This window comes from Podarcis bocagei, assembly GCF_964188305.1.
Source record: "Podarcis bocagei genome assembly, chromosome: 12".
Taxonomy (NCBI): Eukaryota; Metazoa; Chordata; class Lepidosauria; order Squamata; family Lacertidae; genus Podarcis; species Podarcis bocagei.
The window spans coordinates 62,329,985-62,349,397 of NC_138137.1; the positions used below are offsets into that span (position 1 = coordinate 62,329,985).

General features: G+C 53.6%; 2 protein-coding genes across 3 annotated transcripts in view; one reads left to right on the forward strand and one right to left on the reverse strand.

The window, feature by feature from the left end:
- LOC308569938 (autophagy-related protein 9A-like) overlaps positions 1-19,413 on the reverse strand; it is a 266,030-nt gene that overhangs the window by 198,484 nt on the left and 48,133 nt on the right. The gene's annotated exons all lie outside the window — the stretch shown is intronic.
- Positions 12,242-19,413, forward strand: part of NOS3 (nitric oxide synthase 3) — a 34,681-nt gene continuing 27,509 nt past the window's right edge. Inside the window, exons 1-4 of the mRNA XM_081164189.1 lie at positions 12,242-12,271; positions 12,731-12,933; positions 14,844-14,958; positions 16,119-16,264. Coding sequence (XP_081020315.1) covers positions 12,818-12,933; positions 14,844-14,958; positions 16,119-16,264 — 377 coding nt within the window. The 5' untranslated portion in view covers positions 12,242-12,271; positions 12,731-12,817. The remainder of the gene's footprint in view (positions 12,272-12,730; positions 12,934-14,843; positions 14,959-16,118; positions 16,265-19,413) is intronic.

A 19,413-nucleotide genomic window follows, 5' to 3' on the forward strand; every position in this document is an offset into this window, starting at 1 on the left:
CCCCAAGAGTCATCCAACCCACCCTCTGCACCTTTGGTTGTGCTGCAGCACAAAAATGCCCTAAAGAGGGCAAGAATGGAGTGGTCCTGGGGAAGCATAACAGGACAACCAAGAAAGCTGCGTGGAGCGTGGCCTGTCCATTACAAATCTACCCTGATGCACTGCTATTGTGCCAACTGGGCCTTTTGGGTGATGGCTCCTCTGCTTCCCTGGCATATTAGGCAGGTGCCGCCTCTGTTGCTTTTCTGGTGTCTATGGGAGACCCCTCCCCTCTCCTTCAACAAGCCTTTTAAGCGAAGGACATTTCCAGTCTGCAGTTGTTTCTACGGTGTTTTGATTGCTTGGCACTTGCTATTTGCTCTCCTTTGGGAAGAAGGACAGGATATAAACTGAACAAAGACACAAATCCATGACATGTTGCAGAATGCGCTTGCAGACACACAAACGAAAACACCCAGCCTGGAGCAAAGCTGCACAGGAAAATCTTCCATGGTGTGGAAGAGTCTTGCCTGGTGCAATGTGAAGAGATCTCGCATGATGCAACCCCAGTCTCCGAGCGATGGGAGGGTCCAGGAGTCGCAGGGTCTGTGTTCCCTTTGGGGACAGTGAGGCACAGAGGGGTCTTTATGATATACGGTTCTTCCACACATATATACAGCCTGTGTCTAGATGGAGGGAGTCCTGCTCCCCCCATTGCTGCAGCCTCTGGTTCCAAGAGATCCTAAACACCGTGTCTGATTGCAAAAGGGACACTTTTTCCTGTTTGCTGACCTCATTGCCTCCTGCAATTCTGCCCCTCCCTCCTCAAACTCTGGCCTTTCGCCTCTGCCATCTCTCAGGTCCAGAGGGGATTTCCCCATTTCTCTGTTAATGGCCTCCTTTATGAGTTAAGGACCGGCCACCATTGACCTTTGTTCATCCAATGACCCCCGTCTGGCTAGCTCTTCCCAGCTGGCATGGCTCCTTAGCCTCAGCTAAATCCAGGGGTTTCCTGTTTGGCAGGGTTTTGCCAAACCTCTATTAATTTTGCTCTTTTACAAATTCCAGGCTTTACAGCTGACTTGCACCCTCAGACCCCAAACTTATACCAATATTAATAGGGCTCAGCTGCCACACTCCTTGGCAGCAGTTTCACAGACAGATGGAATATGTGAAAGTGGCATGACTTTTGTAGAGCTATACTGACATTTTTAAGTGCATCTTCCTTTTTCCTTCTTTTCGGCTCATTTCCTATGTTTGTATTCCTTCTGTGAAGCATGAGATACGCTAGTCTTTCATATCATTTAAATCTACTGTCCATCAAAATGTGATTCACCATTTCTCCACTGTTGCGTTTTATTGCTTTCTAAACTAAAATTTATAAAGAGTATTAAAAAAAAACAACCCACCCATCCTGGAAGGCCCCCAGTTCGCTACTGCCCCCCCCAAATCCCCCCCCCGCTTCCTTCTTTCCCAGCACTTCTCCTGCGGGACTCCAGGTGGCGCCTGTGGCCTTGAGAGCCTCATCCCGTCAAGCCCCAGTCCTGCTTCCCTCAGTGGGGCAGGCGAACCTCCTCCAGATTGTGCTCTGGGGCTCCTTGTGAACCACTTTGAAACACAAAACTGCAGAGTTGGAAGGGACCCCCAAGGCTCATCTAGCCTAACCCCTAACTAATGGATGTTTCTTGGCAAAGCTGATTCATTTCCCAGAAGCCGCGAGGATCCCTCCTCCGGTGGTGGGCAGGGCAGGAGGCGAAGGGCTGGCACCACCTCTCCCACCACCTCAAGGCCATCTAGCCTAACTAATCAGAGCTAATATTGACCCCCCTGCCTTTTGCAGAGAGAGAGAGTTTCCCTCAAGAAAACCTTGGCCTTTCCTCGCAAGCCCCTTCCTCTCTCCTCCACATGGCCCCATCTCAGCTTTCAGAAACTAGCTTCCTCTTGCTCTTACTGTCCATGCATGACCCTTTCGCCATTACACCTGTTACTTTGCTCCAGAGGAATCACAGGGACAGCGTGGCTTAGTGGTTAGAGCATCGGACCAAGACCTGGGGACCAGGGTTCAAATCCTCTCCCAGCCATGAAGGCCCCCTTGGGCCAACCACTCCGCCTAGCCTTCCTTGCAGGGCTGTTGTGGAGAACAATAAGGTGTGGTACAGCAGATGAAGCAAAGCCCCCCCCCCCCGATTCCAGACATCCTGCCTCTGCTGCACCCCTGCCTTGCCCAGAGATCCTTGTCCTTTTGTGTTTAGCTGGGGGGGGGGCAGGCAGGGCGTCCCCCCCGGCAGGGTGTCCCGGATGTTTCTTGGCAAAGCTGATTCATTTCCCAGAAGCCGTGAGGATCCCTCCTCCCGCGGTGGGCAGGGCAGGAGGCGAAGGGCTGGCACCACCTCTCCCACCACCTCATCCATCCACTGCCACTGGCGCCCCTCTCCATCCCTGGACACCGTCCCGCCGTGAGGGGGGAACTCCCTGCCACTGGAGGCAGTCAGGGCCAGCAACCTGGGTGGCTTTGAAAGAGGACTGGGCAAGTTCAGGAGGGGGCTCCAGAAGGCTCCTAGCCGGGATGGCTGTGCCCTTCCTTCCTCGCAGCTGAAGGCAGCCATGCTGCTCAATATCAGTTGCTGCAACCCCCAGCAGGGGAGGGGGCTCTCCGGCTTGGACCCCCCTCGCTGGCTTCTGTGAGAACAGGCTGCAGGCTACATCCGCCACGGACCTGATCCTCCAAGGAATCAGCAAGCTGGGTGGCCAGAACTCTCTCCTCCACAGAAAAGTGACAGTTCCCTTGCCCACACTTGGGGGTGGGAGAAGGCAAAGGCCTTGGGCCTGGCTAAGGAGGAGTCCAGAAGCCCCAACCGCAAGCCCCTCTTGGGAAGGGGGCTCCCAGGCCCACTGTGAGAAAGCCCCCTAACTGTGTATGCCACAACAGCAGCAAGAATTCTCATTGCAAAGTATTGGAAGACACAAGATCTACCCACCCTGGAAGAATGGCAGATGAAGGTGATGGACTATATGGAACTGGCGGAAATGACTGGCAGAATCCGAGACCAGGGAGAAGGGTCGGTGGAAGAAGATTGGAAGAAATTTAAAGACTATTTACAGAAATATCGTAAAATTAATGAATGTTAGTATGATGTTAGAATGAAATTAAGTGGTTCTAGCAGCAATGTCATAAAGGTGTATGAAAAAATGGCCGGTTAATAGGTGAGAATCTAAAGCTATAAAATATTAAGTTAAAGGACTAAGACAAAAACAAAGAGGGAAAGGAATTGCTGAATTAACCAATTGAACTGGAATACAAAAAAGGGAGGTGAGAGGAGGTCAGGGAAGCAAGGAAATGAAATGTAAGATACGGAAGGATTAATCTGTTTTTAAGAGTTTTTTCTAACTTTGTTTCTATATTTTGTATTTTTTTCTTTTCTTTTTTCCTATATTTTCCCTGTCTCTTTTATTTTTAACTTTGTAATTTTTTGTTTCTGAAAGTTTAATAAATATCATTCCAAAAAAAAAAGAAAGAAAGAAAGCCCCCTAACTGGCCACCAGCATCACGACCCCCGGTGGATCCTGACCCCCGACTGGACGAAAGGCCGTGGAGGCTGCAGAGGAGGTCCAGCCACTGCGATGGCACAGAGGAGGAAGGTCAGGCTGCGGCCGGGGGAGGTGGTCATCAGAGAGATTTATTTTTGCAAGTTTTCCATCCCAGTGGGATCCTCGCAATCAGAATATCAAATGCTGGAAACAATGGGACAGTTTAAAATCAAACAGCCCCACCAGCAGCAATAAGAATCAAAGGGAACAGGAGTCAGGCCCCAAAGCCAGAAGTGTTGGGAACAGCTGAGAGTGTCAGAAGTGTCGCAGGTCTCCTTCGTCATTATGACAATTATATTCCACCTTTTTCTCCAAGGATCTCCAGGCGGCAGACGCGGTTCTCCTCCTCCCCATTTCACCCTCACAGCAACCCTGTGAGGCAGGATAGGCTGAGAGGCAGAGACTGGCCCAAAGTCACCCCGTGAGCCTGCTTGGCCATGTGGAGATTCGAACCCTGGTCTCCCAGGTCTGGTCCAGCCCTCTAACCGCTGCACCACACTGCCTCTCCTTGGCCTCTGCCCTTCCAGCATGGAGAGCTCTGCTACTCAGGGGCCACTGAGGAAAAGGCTCTGCTCCACACCTTCCAAGTCACAGAATAATAGATCTGCAGAGTTGGAGAGGGCACTCAAGAGTCATCTAGTCCACCCCCTGCAAGACAGGAATCTTGCATCCCTGACAGAGGGCCATCCAAAGCTCCCAAAGGAGACTGTTCTCCTCTCAAGCAGCTCTGACTGTCAGAAAGTTCTTCCTGATGTTGAGTCAGAATCTCCTTTCTTGTCACTTGAACCAAGAATTTGAGTCCTTCTACCCTCCAGAGCAGAAGAAAAGAGCCTTGCTCCATCTCCCATCTCCCATGGGGCAGCCCTGGAGGAGCTCCTCTGGGAGTTGGGATTCCGGCATTGCATGGCACTGGACTAGATGACCCTGAGGGCGACCTCCCCATTCTACAATTCTATGATTTTATGAGGGTCTTCTTCGGTGGGGGGGGGGTGCTTGTTTATAAAGCTGTTGTACTACCAACCTTGCTATATGCTTGTGAAACACGGACCACTTATAAACGCCATCTCCAATTCCTCGGAAGATTCCATCAACAGTGTCTCTGACAAAATTTACACATGCACTTGGGAAGAGAGGCAAACTAGTGCCAGTGTACCGGAGGAAGCAAAGATCACCAGCGTTGAAGCTATGGTTCTTCAACATCAACTTTCTTGGACTGGTCATGTTGTGCGGATGCCTGATGATCGTCTTCCAAAGCAACTACTCTATTCCAAACTTAAAAATGGAAAGCATGAGGAGATTTCACCCCTCCCATATCCAAGAATCTCCTGAGGAGTCTGCTGATTCTCCAGAGAGGAGGAGGCGTGTTCTGCTCTCTACTTATTCTGCTCCAGCACCGAGTCAGTCAGTCAGTCGTGTGTGTGTGGGGGGGGGGAGAGAGAGAGAGAGACTGAGTGTTAGAGATCGTGTGTAGAGATAAGGTTGCTGCTAAGAGCAGCTGCAGACACTCAGTGCAGTGCAGCATTTATTTATGCTTAGACCTATTAAGCTCTGTATATAGTTGTGTATTATAGTTGTAGATAGAATAAAGAAGTTATTCTACAGAGCTGCTCTCCGAGTTGTTTATATGCTCTGCTAGAGTCTGCTATACTCTGCTGTGCGATGACTGTCTTCTTGTGGAAGTGAATCCGGTGCTCACAACTCTAAGCTGTGAGTCCACAACACTTTGACCTGTTCCTGTGCAGAAGGTGGTCTCTGGAAGTGCTACCCAGCTCGCCTAGCCCAGTCGGGGCTGAGTGAGTTCAGTTGGTGGCACTGGCTCAGGGACGCGGACTTAGAAAAAATATTGGGGGGGCCCGGGAAAGCTCATGAATAATAAATAAGCTCATGAATATGCAAATAAAGTGGCTCCGGCCCTAAATAGGGCAAGCCACGCCCCCCAGCCAGCCGATTGGCTGGCTGGGAGGTGTGGCCAGTCGGGATTCCCCTGTTCTCGCGGGATTTCCGGCAGTGCCTCCGATTAGGGCGCGCGGCTGGCTGGCGAAGGAGCAGGTGAGGAGGAGGCGGGCGACGGCGCTCTGCTGAAAGGGCGCCCGCCCGAGATTATTGGGGGGGCTGAGCCCCCCCAAAAATTTTTTTGAGGGGGCTCGAGCCCCCTCAAGCCCCATGGAGTCGGCGCCTATGCACTGGCTCAAGGGCGATGCTGACAAAGCATAATGCTTGTGGTCAACAAAAGAGGTTTAAAGACTGTCTCAAGGCAAATCTTTAAAAAATGTAGTATAAACACCAGCAATTGGGAAACACTGGCCTGTGAGCGTTCCATTTGGAGAACAGCCTTTGCCAAAGGTGTCGTGGGCTTTGAAGACACTCGAACTCAGGATGCAAGGGAGAAATGTGCCAAGAGGAAGGCACACTTGGAAAACCCTCACTGTGATCAACTCCCACCCTGAAACCAATGTCCCCACTGTGGAAGGACGTGTGGATCCAGAATTGGCCTCCACAATTGGACTCACTGTTCAAACCCCGTTCATGGAATACCATCTTCCTCACTCAAGGGATTGCCAGAGAAGAGATCTCCAGACCTACCATTCCCCTTGAGTTACCAGACCTCCCTTTAAAAACAGGCGAGGCCGCCACTTTCTGAGGGAGTCCATTCTAGTGCCAAGCTTGCCAGGGAAGGGAGATGGTGAGATCCTGCCTGGCCCAAGCAGGGACTTGAACTGGTGGCTCCGCAATTGCACCACAAGGAGAGTGTTGGGTTCCCTTCAAAGCAGATGCAAGCAGGAGGGCCAGCTGACCAGGAAAGGTGGCCCGGCCTGCTCTTGTGCCTTTAAGAGCAGCTTGCCTTGCAGAGGGGAAGGACTCCTGTTTCCACAGCAAGCTGAAAAGCTGGCAACTCTGCGTGAGCAGCAGGCCAGCCGTGGCTTCTTCCAGAGCCCTGTCTTTTTCAGAAACTAATTGGTTGCCTTTTTGCAGCTAATGAGGCAGGAAAAGCCATTTTAAAACCCTTTTTTCTTTTGGCAACAGAACATCCAACCTCCTTGTCTTCCTGGCTCCAGGGCCTGTTTCAGCCCATTAGCCCAGGTGAAGCAGGCGCCAGGAGGAGGCAGGCCAGCCCCACACAGCCTGCCCTTCCGCTCAGGTAGGAAGGCAGCTTCTGCCACCGTGAGCAGCTGGAGAAGTGGGGTGGGGAGTCCCAGGATTGCTGGTAACTCAAGGGGAATGGTAAGTCTGGAGAAGTTTCTGCCTTGCAGAGGGTTAGACTGGATGACCCCTAGGGGTCCCTCCCAAGCTAGAGTTCTATGATGCTATGACTCTGAGGCAAGCCCCCTGATCTCTAGGAGGGAAGGGCATTGCAAACTGAAGGGGAGGCAAGAGAGGAAAGGTGGGGAAGAGGAGGAGGAGGACAAGAGCAGCACAGATTTGAACTGTGGAACTCCCTCCCACAGGAGGCAGGAATGGCCACCACCGTGGATGGCTTCAAAAGAGGATTGAACAAATCCATAGAGGAGGAGAGGGCGCTTGATTGCTCCAGGATGGCTCTGCTCTGCTTGCTGTGGCAGTGAGTTCCACAGATTAACAATGTGCTGTGTGAAGAAGGACATGTCCTTTTCTGTGTCCTGAGTCTCTCAACATTCAGCATCACTGGAAGGCCAGGAGTTTCAGTGCTCTGGGGGAAGGAGAAAAACTTTACCCATTTTCTCCTTCCAGACGGACGCCATAGCCAAGGGCCCCCAAAGCCCCTGAAAGGTCAAGGAGAAGAGCAAGGTCGCCATTTCCCCCCATCTCTCTCTCTCTCTCTCTCTCTCTCTCTCTCTCTCTCTCTCTCCTGGCCAATGTCATCGGCCAGGGCAGTTTCCGTGCCACGACTGGGCCTGAAGCCGGACTGAAACGGATCCAGCAGTTCAGTCTCCTCCAAGCATTAATTCGTAAGCAGGAATACGGATTTGTTAGGCAGGCAAACCATCATTACCTATTAATTTCCTTGCTTTAGCCTACTTTGATGGGATGCAAGAGAAATGACTCGTCTTCGTATCTAGAAACATTATTTAAGATTTATTAATTGGCATGCCCGCGTTTGGAGTGGCTCTTCTCCATGCCCCTTCGGTGGGTGATGGGCACTCAGAGCATCTCGGGGCAACAGCTAAACCGTGCAACAGCGGAACATTACTGGGCCGTGAATTAAACTGCATCTGAGATTACTGGCCTCAATTTTAGCAATGATCCAACTTTCACATGATTCAAAGAAAAGATGCTGTATTTCAATATATAACATGGCTGCTAAAGCCGATGTCCTAATTGAATGACTTCTCCTTGTTTTAGGAACCTGTCCTTTAAATCAGTCGGTCTCAAGTGTTGTTGTGGGTCCTGCCCCATATGCTTAGCCAAGCTTCATGTTGGGGGTGGGGCAGAACCTCAGTTAGGTATTTATTGATTTACTTGATAGCCCCCCCCCTGGCTATGCCCATGTCCTGCCTCTTGGTTCCCTAATCCCAGGGCCCCCTTCTCTACCTCATAAAAAGCATTATTCAGAACAGCCGTTTGCATGACCCATTAAGGAAGTTAATAACGCAATAAAATTCAAAGCACCAAAAATTAATTGCACATTTATTCAAAATCTAACTGAAACCTTCCGGCAACTCTCAACTTACTCTGGGGTTATGTTCAAGGGATGGTGCATAAAGCCAAACTTGTGAAGTGGAAACACATTGGGTTCAGTAGTGGATGGGATTGCCAAAGCCTTCCCCCCACCCCCAGACGCCTGACCCCCTTTTAACGTTTTGATTATTATTTCTATTAGCCAAGCATGTAAAGCTGAATGCACATGAGTTAAATGTGTGCCGGTTGCGAGTTACCTGTATTTAATTAATTCAACTAAATGGATGAACTGAGGGACAGCTCGGCCGTTGGAGCACGAGACTCTTAATCTCAGGACGGTGAGCCCCACATGGAGCCAAAGATGCCTGCCTTGCAGGGGGTTGGACTAGATGACCCTTGCTGCCTCTTCCAACTCTACAGTTCTCCGATTCTGTGAATTTGATCCAGGGCGTCTGGTGCCCACCTACCCCTCCAGTGCCCCCTGCTTGCCTCTTAGGGCTCACCCAGACGCTGCTTGCCCCTCTGAGGCACCACCAGTAGATGGTTCCCCAGGCTGGATGGCTAGGAGGTCACCTGCTCTGGTTGGGGTTACTCTTCCCCTGAAGGAGCAGGTTCGTAGCCTGGGGGTCCTCCTGGATCCTTTGCTGTCGCTCGAGGCTCAGGTGGCCTCCGTGGCCCAGAGTGCCTTCCATCATCTTCGGCTGGTGGCCCAGCTACGCCCCTGGCTGGACAGGGAGAGCCTAACTACTGCTGTCTATGCTCTGGTAACCTCAAGGTTAGACTGCTGCAATGCGTTCTACGTAGGGCTGCCTCTGAAGACTGTTCAGAAACTTCAGCTGGTGCAGAATTCAGCAGCCAGGTTGCTCAGCGGAGCAAGACGGTCTGAGCATCTTACACCAATCCTGGTCCGACTGCACTGGCTGCCAATTAACTTCCAGGCCCAGTTCAAAGTGCCGGTTTTGACCTATAAAGCCTTTAATGGCTCAGGACCTCAAGGACCTCCTTTCGCCAGATGAACTGCCCTGGACCCCGAGATTATTCTCTGAGGCCCTCCTTTGGGTGCCTGGACTGCAAGAGGCCTGGACAAGAAGGGGCCTTTTCTGCGGTGGCTCCCTCTTTTGTGGGACGCTCTCCCCAGGGAGGCTCACCGGGCCAGTGTTCAAAACTCCCGCTGTTCTAGGTGCATTTACGACAGGGAATTTCATTAGCACCAGCCGTTTCTGAGCTCTGGGTGCAAATACTGCGCCTAAGATTTCAGATTAAAACTGCAAAGTGGAAGGAAAGGGGGACCTTTTTCTGCCTTCTCACTTCCAGCCACACTCTGAAGACTGGAGAAGAGACCCTCTGAAGAATATTAGAGGGGTGGGCACAGTGGCGTAGCGTGGGGGGTGCAGGGGGGGCCGGGCGCACCGGGCGCAACATCTGGGGGTTAGGGTTAGGGGGCGCAAATCCATGGGTTAGGGGGCACAAATCCACGGGTTAGGGGGCGCAAATTACTTGCCTTGCCCCGGGTGCTGACAACCCACGCTATGCCACTGGGTGGGCAGGGGAAGGACATAAGATTTTAGTTGCAGTTCATTCATTTTCAGCTTTGTAGTCTTGTTATAAAAAAGGCATGCCTAAACATTCTGCTGCTGTTCCAGTAACCTCAGTTTAAGGTGCCATTTAGCTCACAGCTTTCCCCTCTCAGTTTCTTCTTCTTTCTTTTCTTTCTTTTCTTTCTTTTCTTTTCTTTTCCTCAGTTTCTCAGTTTCTCACACTGCTCCTGGCTCCTTCCCTATATGTCCTTAGGCACCAGGCAGAAACATTCCTCTTCTCCCAGGCCTTTGGCTAATTGTACAATCTACAACCTTTAAATATTAAAAACATGATAAAGCATCAAACATTAAATGCCTCCTGATACAGGGCTGCTTTCAGGTGTCTTCTAAAAGTCAGATAGTTCTTTATTTCCTTGACATCTAATGGGAGGGCGTTCCACAGGGCGGGCGCCACCACTGAGAAGGCCCTCTGCCTGGTTTTTGTTTGGTAAAATGTTATCTTTTTTGTTGTTGTTGTTGTTTTTGTAAACTACCCTGTGATCCACGGATGAAGGGCAGTATGGAAATTTAATAAGTAAATAAATATCTAAAATAAATTGGGGACTCCAGTTGGCGTGAAGCTGGTTTGAGAAGCAATGCGCTAGCAGGGCTATTTTGAAAGGTGTGCCTTTTGGATTCAGTCCAGTGGAGACGGACCAGAAACCCGGCCTTGGAAGCCCAGCAAGGGGCCTGGGGAGGGGGCTTCCTCTCTGCGCCTTATCTGGGTGCGCTCTGGGCCCAGCGCCAGTCCAAAGATCTGCCTCCATAGACCTGCAGGGTCATTCGATTTGCATCGGGCTGCATGCCAGGCGTGTCGTCAGTCCTTGGTCTCCTTTTGAGGCCCCACCCCTTCACGAAATAGCAACTGACCACCCTTTCGGAATTGTAGAAATAATGAAGATACGCAGGCAAAAATGGCTGCATGCAATTCACTGAATCCCACCTCATAATAATTTAAAAATCGGATCCCACCTCTGTACCAGTGTCTAGATATTGGAAGTCTTCTGTCTGGTCCAAGGCAGGCTCAGGCTGGTGCTCTAGGGAGTCTCCAGGGGGAGGGGACCCCTAAGCCCAGATTTTTTTGGGGGGAAGAGGGCAAAGCAACCAGAAAGTGGGTGTTCTATCTGCCAAGCGGGCTGAGTTGACTTGCATCATTGGCACAAATCCAGCCCCTTGCCAGCCGCAGTCGGTAGGCTCAACAGGAAAACAGGCCCTGCTTCACTGAGGGGGGGTTGAGGAATCCCCAGGCAGGTGGTCCATCAGCCTGGATCGGGGGGGGGGGGAGTTGGGATGTGGGGACTCTCGTAACTGGAGAGACTAGGCTGCCCAGGGGCAGTGCCAGGGGAGGGGATATGATGGCACCCCCTTGGCACTTCCAAGCAGCTCTGCCTTCCTCATCCAGTAGGCTCCCCCCCCCCCCAATTTCAATGCCTGGGGGGTTCCCCTCCCTCCTTCCTTCCCTGCGTGTTGCCTCCAGCGCTCCATATAGGGTTCCTCCCAAGACTGAGGAAGGAAATGGAAGCAGAAAGCAAAGGTGTGGCTTCCTGTCTCCAACACTCTGGGAGAACAACAGGCGGCTTGATGTGGCCAGGCCAAGGGCAATGGGGCTGGGGAGGGGGCTTCCAAGATGCAGACACGCCCCCCCCCCCCAGTATCCTGCAAGCCCCACGCTCTGGCCCCGAGCTCTGATGGTTGCTTGAGGCAAACACCATCTCTCCCTTGGGCTTTTTTGGATCCGAGAACAGTGGAGTTGGAAGGAACCAAGCGGTCATCTGGCCCAAGCCCTGCGATGCAGGGATCGCAGCTGGAGAAAATGAAGCGAGTTGTCCAGGGGGACATGATGGATGGGCAACTAATCATGCCTGGCACAGAGAAAGTGGGCAAGGAGAAGTTTTTCTCCCCGTCTCCTGATGGCAGAGCTTGTGAACTTGCCATGAAGCTGAAGGTCAGGTGACTCAGGACGGACAAAAGCCCATAGTTGGAACTGTGGAACTCCCTCCCGCAGGAAGCCGGGACGGCTCTCTTCCTGGAAGCCCCCTCCCTGGTCCAGGAATTGGGGGCTGACTCAGAGGCCCCCGGCTGCAGGATGTGCCCTCCCAGCCCTTGCATCACCACAGTCTTCATCTTGATCATTCAAGATTCCCTCTCGCTGAACCTTTTCAGTAAAAATGCAGAGGAAAGTGATGGTGGTGAGGCTGCCCTGGACGGAAGTGGAGTGAGCCTCGGGACTTGCAGGGGCTGGATTGGATGGCCCTGGGCGGTCCCTTCCACCCCGACCTTCCTACGGTTCCTCCTTCTTGAGGTCCAGAGGCCCCCACTGGGCAAGGTCAGCGCATGGACAGAGGCTGCCTGGCGCCCCCTGGATGCTTCCCTGGGCTTCAGGAGGAGGCATGCCAGGATGGGGCTCCTCAGATTTCCCATTGGGAAACGAAAGGCAGGACCCCTCTTCAGGGCCCAGGGGTTCCCTTTGCAGGTCACAACCTGCCTTTATTCCTGAATGGCCCTGGGAGCTGTGTTCGGATCAGAGAGTTGTAGGTAACCCAGAGGTCATCTAGCCCAACCCCATAGCCCCTCTTCAGGACAGCCCTACCACAAAGCAGTCACGTTTGGGGGTGAAATCCAGAGGAGGCCTTTGACCTCCCGTCTTCATCTGCATTTTTACCAAAAATTGCACCTCCAGAATCCCTGACAGGTGGCCATTCTGAGCTCCAGTTTTGGGTGGGGGGCTGAAAGGGTGAGACCCCCTTTGCTCCCCTTCCCCAGTCTGCCACCTGGTTTCTTCTCTCTCCCTCCAACTGGCCTCGCAGCTTGGCATCCTGGGGAGCAGGGGTGCTAAATGTGTGTCACTCTCTCCCCACGTTTGGAGGGAGCCCAGCCCCCCAGCCAAGACCCCAAGGCCCCCCCTCTTGTCCCGCTTCGTCCGTCTGGGCGGATGGGGAAGGCGAGGCCATAATCCTACTCCCCCCCCCCCCCGCTGTTCCCTTTCTCAGCAGGCAGGAAGAAAAGGGAGTTCCTGGCACCAGCGACACGTTGCTCCAGAGAGAGCCACTCTCTGCCAGGACTTGGTGCGTGGTGCCATGGGGAACTTGCCGGGGGCCCTTTCCCCCTCCCAGACCCACTTCTGGAGTCTTGACCTCTGCTCCAGGCACCGGGCCTCCATCGCGGAAGAAAGCGTCCCCACCAAGAAGTGCAGGTGACAGCAGAAGGGGCCTCAGCCGAGAGCCCAGAGGGCTGGGGGGGGGACTTTGGGAGCCACGTTTGCGGATGGGAGAGGAGAGGACCTGCAGGGAGTCCAGAAGGACTGTTGGGGGTTGAGGAAGTTGGGGACATCCAGCCTGGACAGGAGAAGGTGGGTGGGTGATTGCAGAGCTGTGTTTAAATATCTGGTGACCAAGCCTTGCAAGGAACGGTTGTGGGAGTTGGGTTTGTTTAGCCGGCAGAAGAGAAGATTGAGGGATGACCTAGGATCATAGGCTCATCAGGGGGCTGAGTTGGAAGGGACCCTGAGAGTCATCTCATCCAACCCCCTGAGATGCAGGAATCTCAGCCAAAGCCATCAATATCCAGGGCTGTTGGACAGCGGAACAGACTCCCTCCGAAGGTGGTGGCCTCTCCTTCCTGGGAGGTTTTTAAGCAGAGCTTGGCTGGCCATCCGTCAGGGATGCTGGAGCTGAGATGCCTGCCTTGCAGGGGGCTGGACTGGATGACCCCTGGGGTCCCTTCTCTGATTCTATGAACCTCTGCTTAAAAGCCCCACCACCTTCTTGCTGTCAGGATGCTCTTCCTGATGTTGAGTCGGGATCTCTTTGCTTGTGACTTGGAGCCATGGGTTTGGGTCCTTCTCTCCAGAAGAGCAAGCTTGCTCCCTCTTCCATGTCAAGGCCCTTGAGATATTTGAAGACGGCTCTCGTGTCTCCTCTCGGTCTTCAGATATGTGAAGGGCTCTCATGCAGAAGGTGCAGCAAGCTTTCTTTCTCCTGCTTCAGAAGAGAGGAGCTGAACGGATGGATTGAAGCAGCAAGGAAGGAAATTCTGAGTCAACGTTCGTGTTGCCGGACAATTAGGAAGGGTTTTCTGAGGGTTTGGGTTGTCTGACAGTGACATGGACTCCCTTGAATGATGGTTGGCTCTTCCTCACTGGAGGCTTTTAAAGAGAGGTTGGCTGGCCATCGATCGGCCTGGGATTCTTTCGCTGGGAATCCTGCCTTGCAGGGGGCTGGGTCCCCTTCCAAACACACAATTCCACCATTCTGTGGACTTTGCTGGGGTCAAGCCAGATGGGATCCCTTGGAGGAAGAGGAGGTGTCCTCAGTTCCTCTGCTGGCATCGGAAGGACTCCCTAGGTGGGCTTTCCTTCCATGCCAGGGGTTCCCAGGGTTGCCTCCTGGCCCTCTGCAGCTTGGCTTCATCACTTGTTCAACTCTGAGACCAGTAGTCTTGGAAGGGACCCCAAGGGTCATCCAGTCTGCCCCTCCTGCAATGCCAAAATTGCAGCTGGGGAATCCCCGGTAGGTGCCCCCCAACCTCTGCTTAAAACCTTCCCCTGGTCCCGGATCCCCCTTTTTTTAAGCACTCTGGCCTTCTCTTTGGGCCTCCCTTTGGATCTGCTCTTCCAGGGAGGACTTGTCCCATCCAATCCTCACCCCGGCCTTGTGGGAATCGGTTGGGCCAAGCGACAGGCCCAGAGCCCCCGTCCCGTTTTCTGCATGGCAGGCGCTGAGCTGCCCTGGGGGGCACACGGTTTTCCTCTGGAGGGGGCCTGGCCTAGGTGTCCTTTGTGATCCCCCCTCCTTTCCCTGCCATTGCTCTGGGCCCCCAAGTCAACCATTCTCCCCACCCCCAGATCGGACTGCCTTGCCTTCCCCTGTCCCAGCATTGGGGTCCCTCCCTGACTCTCCCTTTTTTCTGGGGACCTGGGTTTGGGGGCATCATCTCAGGGTTGGCTTGCAGATTGGCGGGGGGGGGGGGGTCATGTCTTCCCCTGCTTTTGAGGTTGACCTGCCTGGAATGCTTTAGTTGGGGTTCCCTCCTTGCGGGGGGTTGGGCTAGATGACCCCTGGGGGTCCCTCCCAGCTCTTCAGTTCTGTGATTCTCTGGTTCCAGCTGCCCAGTTGTCCACCCAGCTGAGCGCCCCGCCGAACCCCCCAAGTACACCCGGCTGAAGAACTGGCAGACGGGCTCCATCCTGTATGACACTCTCAATGCCCAGACCTTGCAGGTGAGTCCTCTGAGGTGGGGGGGGGGCGCTCCCCTCCCTTGGGTATCTCAGTCAGCCAGCCAGAAGGCTGCTTGGGCAGCTGATGCTGCTCACCTCTCTGCCCCTGGGGCAAATCCCCCCCCCCAGCCAGAATCCCGAGGAAGTGAGTCAGCACCTTGTCACCTTCTGTGTGTTCTTCCAAATATACATAAGAACAGGGCTGGCCCAAGACATGGGGGGGGGAGAGAGGGAGAGAGAGAGAGAGAGAGAGAGAGAGAGAGAGAGAGAAGGAGGAAACCGACCAGGCCTCCTCAGCCACAGTGGGTGATGCAGTCTGTCCAGGCCGGATCAGCTGCCCCCCAGGATCCTGCCCCTTCACCTTGCCTTGTGGATGGGCCAGCCCTGCCTAAGAGCAGAAGGAGAGCCTGCCGGATCAGGCCCAAGGGAGCCCCTCTAGCCCAGCTTCCCTTTCACACAGGTGGACCAGATGCCCCCATGCGGGATCCCAGCCCCAGAGCCACTCTCTCCCCTCTGGGGTGCAGGAGCATGTCCGCCTCCGGCAGAGCCCACCCCTGGGGGCTCCTTGCCATTGGTAGCCCCCCTCCTCCAGGCATTTCTCTGATCCTCTTTTAAAGTTGGCGGCCATCCTGCCCCCTGGGGAAGTGAGTTCCATAGTTGAACTTGGCGCTGCCTAAAGCAGGACTTTCTTGGGTCTGTCCTGAACCTTCCAGCCCTGGGCTTCCTGGCATGTCCACAGGTTCCCGTCTTCTGAGAGAGGGAGGAAAGCTCTTTTCATCCCACCTTCTCTATGCCAGGCATAATTCTACAAACCTCTTCCTAGGGGAATCACTCCACCCCCCCCCTGACCATCTGGGCTGCTTTCCCCCCACATTGTTTCCAACTCTTCCGTGTCCTTTTGGCACAGAAGGTGACCAGATGTTCTGGAGCTCCCCGCCCCCATATAATCCCAGACCAACTGGGCTGATGAAAGCCCCCCCCCCCCACATTTGGGGCTCCAGGGGTTCCCCTGCCTGGCTTCAGGGGCTAACCAGTCCTGTGTCAGCGGGGAGGGGAGACGCTGGCCAGGAGATGGATGTTGCGGCTGGGAAGGGGAGCCTCCTGGTGGGGCTGGGGAGTGAAGAGCCTTCGCCGCTGCAGCCCCTTCCCCTCTTTCTCTGCAGAATGTGCCATGCAATGAGAGGCGCTGCCTGGGCTCCGTCATGTTCCCCAAGCAGATGTGTGCTGCTTCGGAGGGCCCCCGCCCCACGGAAGAGCTCCTGCCCCTGGCGCGGGACTTCATTAACCTCTACTACCACTCCATGAAACGGTGAGTCTCTGGGAGCCTTGCTCAGCCCCATCTCTGGCGGGTGGGGGCAGTGGGTGCCATAGCGAAGCTGCACCCAGACCAGGCTCTTGAGGCTCCCTTCAGTCAATGTGGGGCCTGGCGCACATCCTAGCCTCCTCCTGGGGGGCTCCTGCCTCCCCCAAGCCACCTTGCCTGGAATGGCAATCTGCTGGCCACTTACAGAATCCAGACATTGTTCTCCAAGCCTGGCATTTCTGTGTTCTGTTATCCCTTTTTCTACTTCGGAGCTGACTTGGGGTGAGTTTTGTACGTTCCTGTGAAATACAATTGCAGCATTGCCTGGTTTGGAGCTTGCAGGGTGTGGTTAAGGCTTTTCAGGACTCGTGCCCCATTAGTTAGCAGCTTCCTGTTTTTTCAGCCACAAAGGAGATTTGTTTTTTTAGTTAGTAGATTCCTGTTTGCAGCTTTCATTGCTTCCCGTTTAGCATGGTAAAAGGGGCAGAAGTTGCAAGGTGGAAGCTTTTAATGAACATTGCCGGAGATTTTTGCTGAACAGGACTTAGTTCTGCATGTAGGAGGGTCTTGGCCGTCGGCAGGGTGCCGCTGGATTATATCAAGTGCAATATGGCATCGTGGTTGTGATTCCACTTACAGCCAATTGTGGGGAAGAGTCGTAAACAAAATCTGCCCTATTTCCCTTATGGGGTATCCAAGAGCCCATATAGAGCCCTTACATAGGTTCCCTATTGGTAGGAGAGAATAACAGAGACCAACCAGAGAATATTGAGAAGCAAAGCAGCTCGTAAGCCTGATCTTTATTGATCTGTTGCAACAGGGTGCTCCCCTCACACGCAGGAGGAGGAGGAGGACCCAGAACCAAGGTGTGCCTGCCCTTATATAGACATTTTAAATCCCCTGCCCTGGAGCTCAAGACCACCCCCCACAAACATCATACCTACATCACAGAAAAGGTGGTCTACAACAGAAATCTGAGTGACTTGTTTATATCGTCTGACAGGTTACCTGTTTAATGGTCACTTGATTGGATTGCCTGGGGAGCCTGGCCAGTCTCTTGTAATGAGAAATACTTAGTAATGATACTTATTTCCTGAGCCAGGTCACAGGCTCACCCTATTCATACACAGACATACCCTTAAGACAGGATTTGTGAAGAGAAAGACAATGGGGAGGCTTTTCCATTTTCCTTTGACCTTGCAGAGAAGACATTTGCTCAGTTTGGGACAGTTTGGGAATCAAAAATGGTTCCAGGTCAGTCTTCCTGTGCTGATCTATGTACACGTTTGGCTGGTACACTTAGGAACATTTAGCATATATCTAAGACCTCAAAATTCCTATCACAGAAGCAATCTAAGGGACGTGATGTGGGAGCAGCCCAGATTCCCTTGCAGAGTCCACTCCTGATGATGCCCCCCCCAGCCATAAGCCTTCTCTGCCAGGTGCTTCAACCCCCCCCCCCAGCTCTCACGAAGGCTGATCTGTGGGAACATGGCGTTCCCCGATGCCTGCGCCCCACACTCTTCCCCTCCCACCTGCTTCTAAATGTCACAGTCTAGTCAGAGATTTCCACCCGTCCTAAGATAACAACTGTGCATGATGGCTTATCTATGACGAAAGAGGTGTGAGTCAATAGTCCCTGAGCCTGGACGAAGTGCTGCGTCCCAAGGTTGGCACCCCTTGGATTTCTTACGGGGGGGGGGGATCCCTGCAGCTCCTTGCTCACCAGTTGGAATGTGCAGAAGGCAGGGCTCTCTCGCCATCTCCTAAGAAGGCTTCCTCCCCCCAGCAGCTTTCCTCCCCTTACTCCTGAGTAGCCCCCTTTGTGACGCAGGGAGACAAGCCTGGGAGGGGGCGGGGGCACCCCTTCTGGGCCCCAGGGAGCTGCTCTTTGCCTTCACTCCTTTGTTCTCTGCAGGACTCCTGACTTGGGTGGATGTTATCTGAGGGCTTTTCCTCTCTGAGCTGTTTCTTCCTGTCCCCCCCAGAAGCCTCTGATGTCAGGAGCAAACTTTTCTCTAGCCTGCTGCCCCCCCCCCTTGCAAAAACATTCAGATGACTCCTAAAACCTTTATCTTGCCTGCAGAATGGAAAGCTGCGCGCTTGTCTTTTGCAGCAGAGCAAACCCTGTTCCCATTTGTCTGGCAGCAGAATCTGTCCCACCCCCACCCCGCTTCGACCTTGTCCGCCTGGTTTGGCTGCTTGGGAATTTCCACCCTCAAAAAGAAATCCAGCTTTTGGAGGATGGAAGAAAATGAGCGTCAGGAGAGCCTGGTGCCTAATGGGGGGGGGGGCAGCCCAGATTGTGCTTCAACTGGTTCCTAGCCAGATAGCCCCCCCCCCCCGCCGAGGTCAAGAGTGCCATATCCCCCCTTGGGTCCCCCAGCAATTTGCCTCTCCAGGTGGGGCTGATCCTGGAGGCCATAAATAGCCCCCCCGGGAGGGGAGGGGCCGTGATGGCTCTGCCCTGCCTCTGGGCTCAGAGACAGGGATGCTTCTGGGTACCAGCGGCTGGAAAGTGCAGGAGGGGAAGAATCCTGGCTGCGAGCTTCCTGGGTGGCCTCCGTGCAAGGAGGACGCTGGACTAGGTGGGCTCTGTTGAGGGGAAATGGAACTCAGGGTTCCCCAAGGGTTCCCCAACTTTGCCAGGACCTGGTCCTGCGGGTTCAAATCGGTCGGGTTCAAGCAAGAGACGCCCGCCAAGATAGCAAAGCCAAACAGCAGCAATTTAGCCTGGTTGTTGCAACGAGGTTCCAACTCCCAAGCAGGCAAAGAAGAAGAACCCAAAACAAAAGCTTACATCCACTTTCAAAAGTTTCCAGAGTCTCCCATCATACATGTCACGAAGCATCGTAGAAATGTCAGAGGAGGAGGTTTGGGGACAGGCAGAAATCTGTGTCCCAGCCGTGTCCCCTGTCCCTCAAGGCAGCGATTATAACTCTGTCTTTCACCTTCCAGAGAAAGTGTTTCCGTTCCCTTTGCTCTCTGGATTCAGTTGCCCCATCTATTCCTGCTGCACCTGGTGAGGTCCCTGCGTGTAGTGTGAGGGGGATATTGCCCAGTCTGCTAGTCAGAGGGGGGTCCTGAGGACGGGCTCTTCTTCCCCAGGTCTTCTTCCCTCTGCAATCTCTTAATCACCTTGGGAACCAAACATA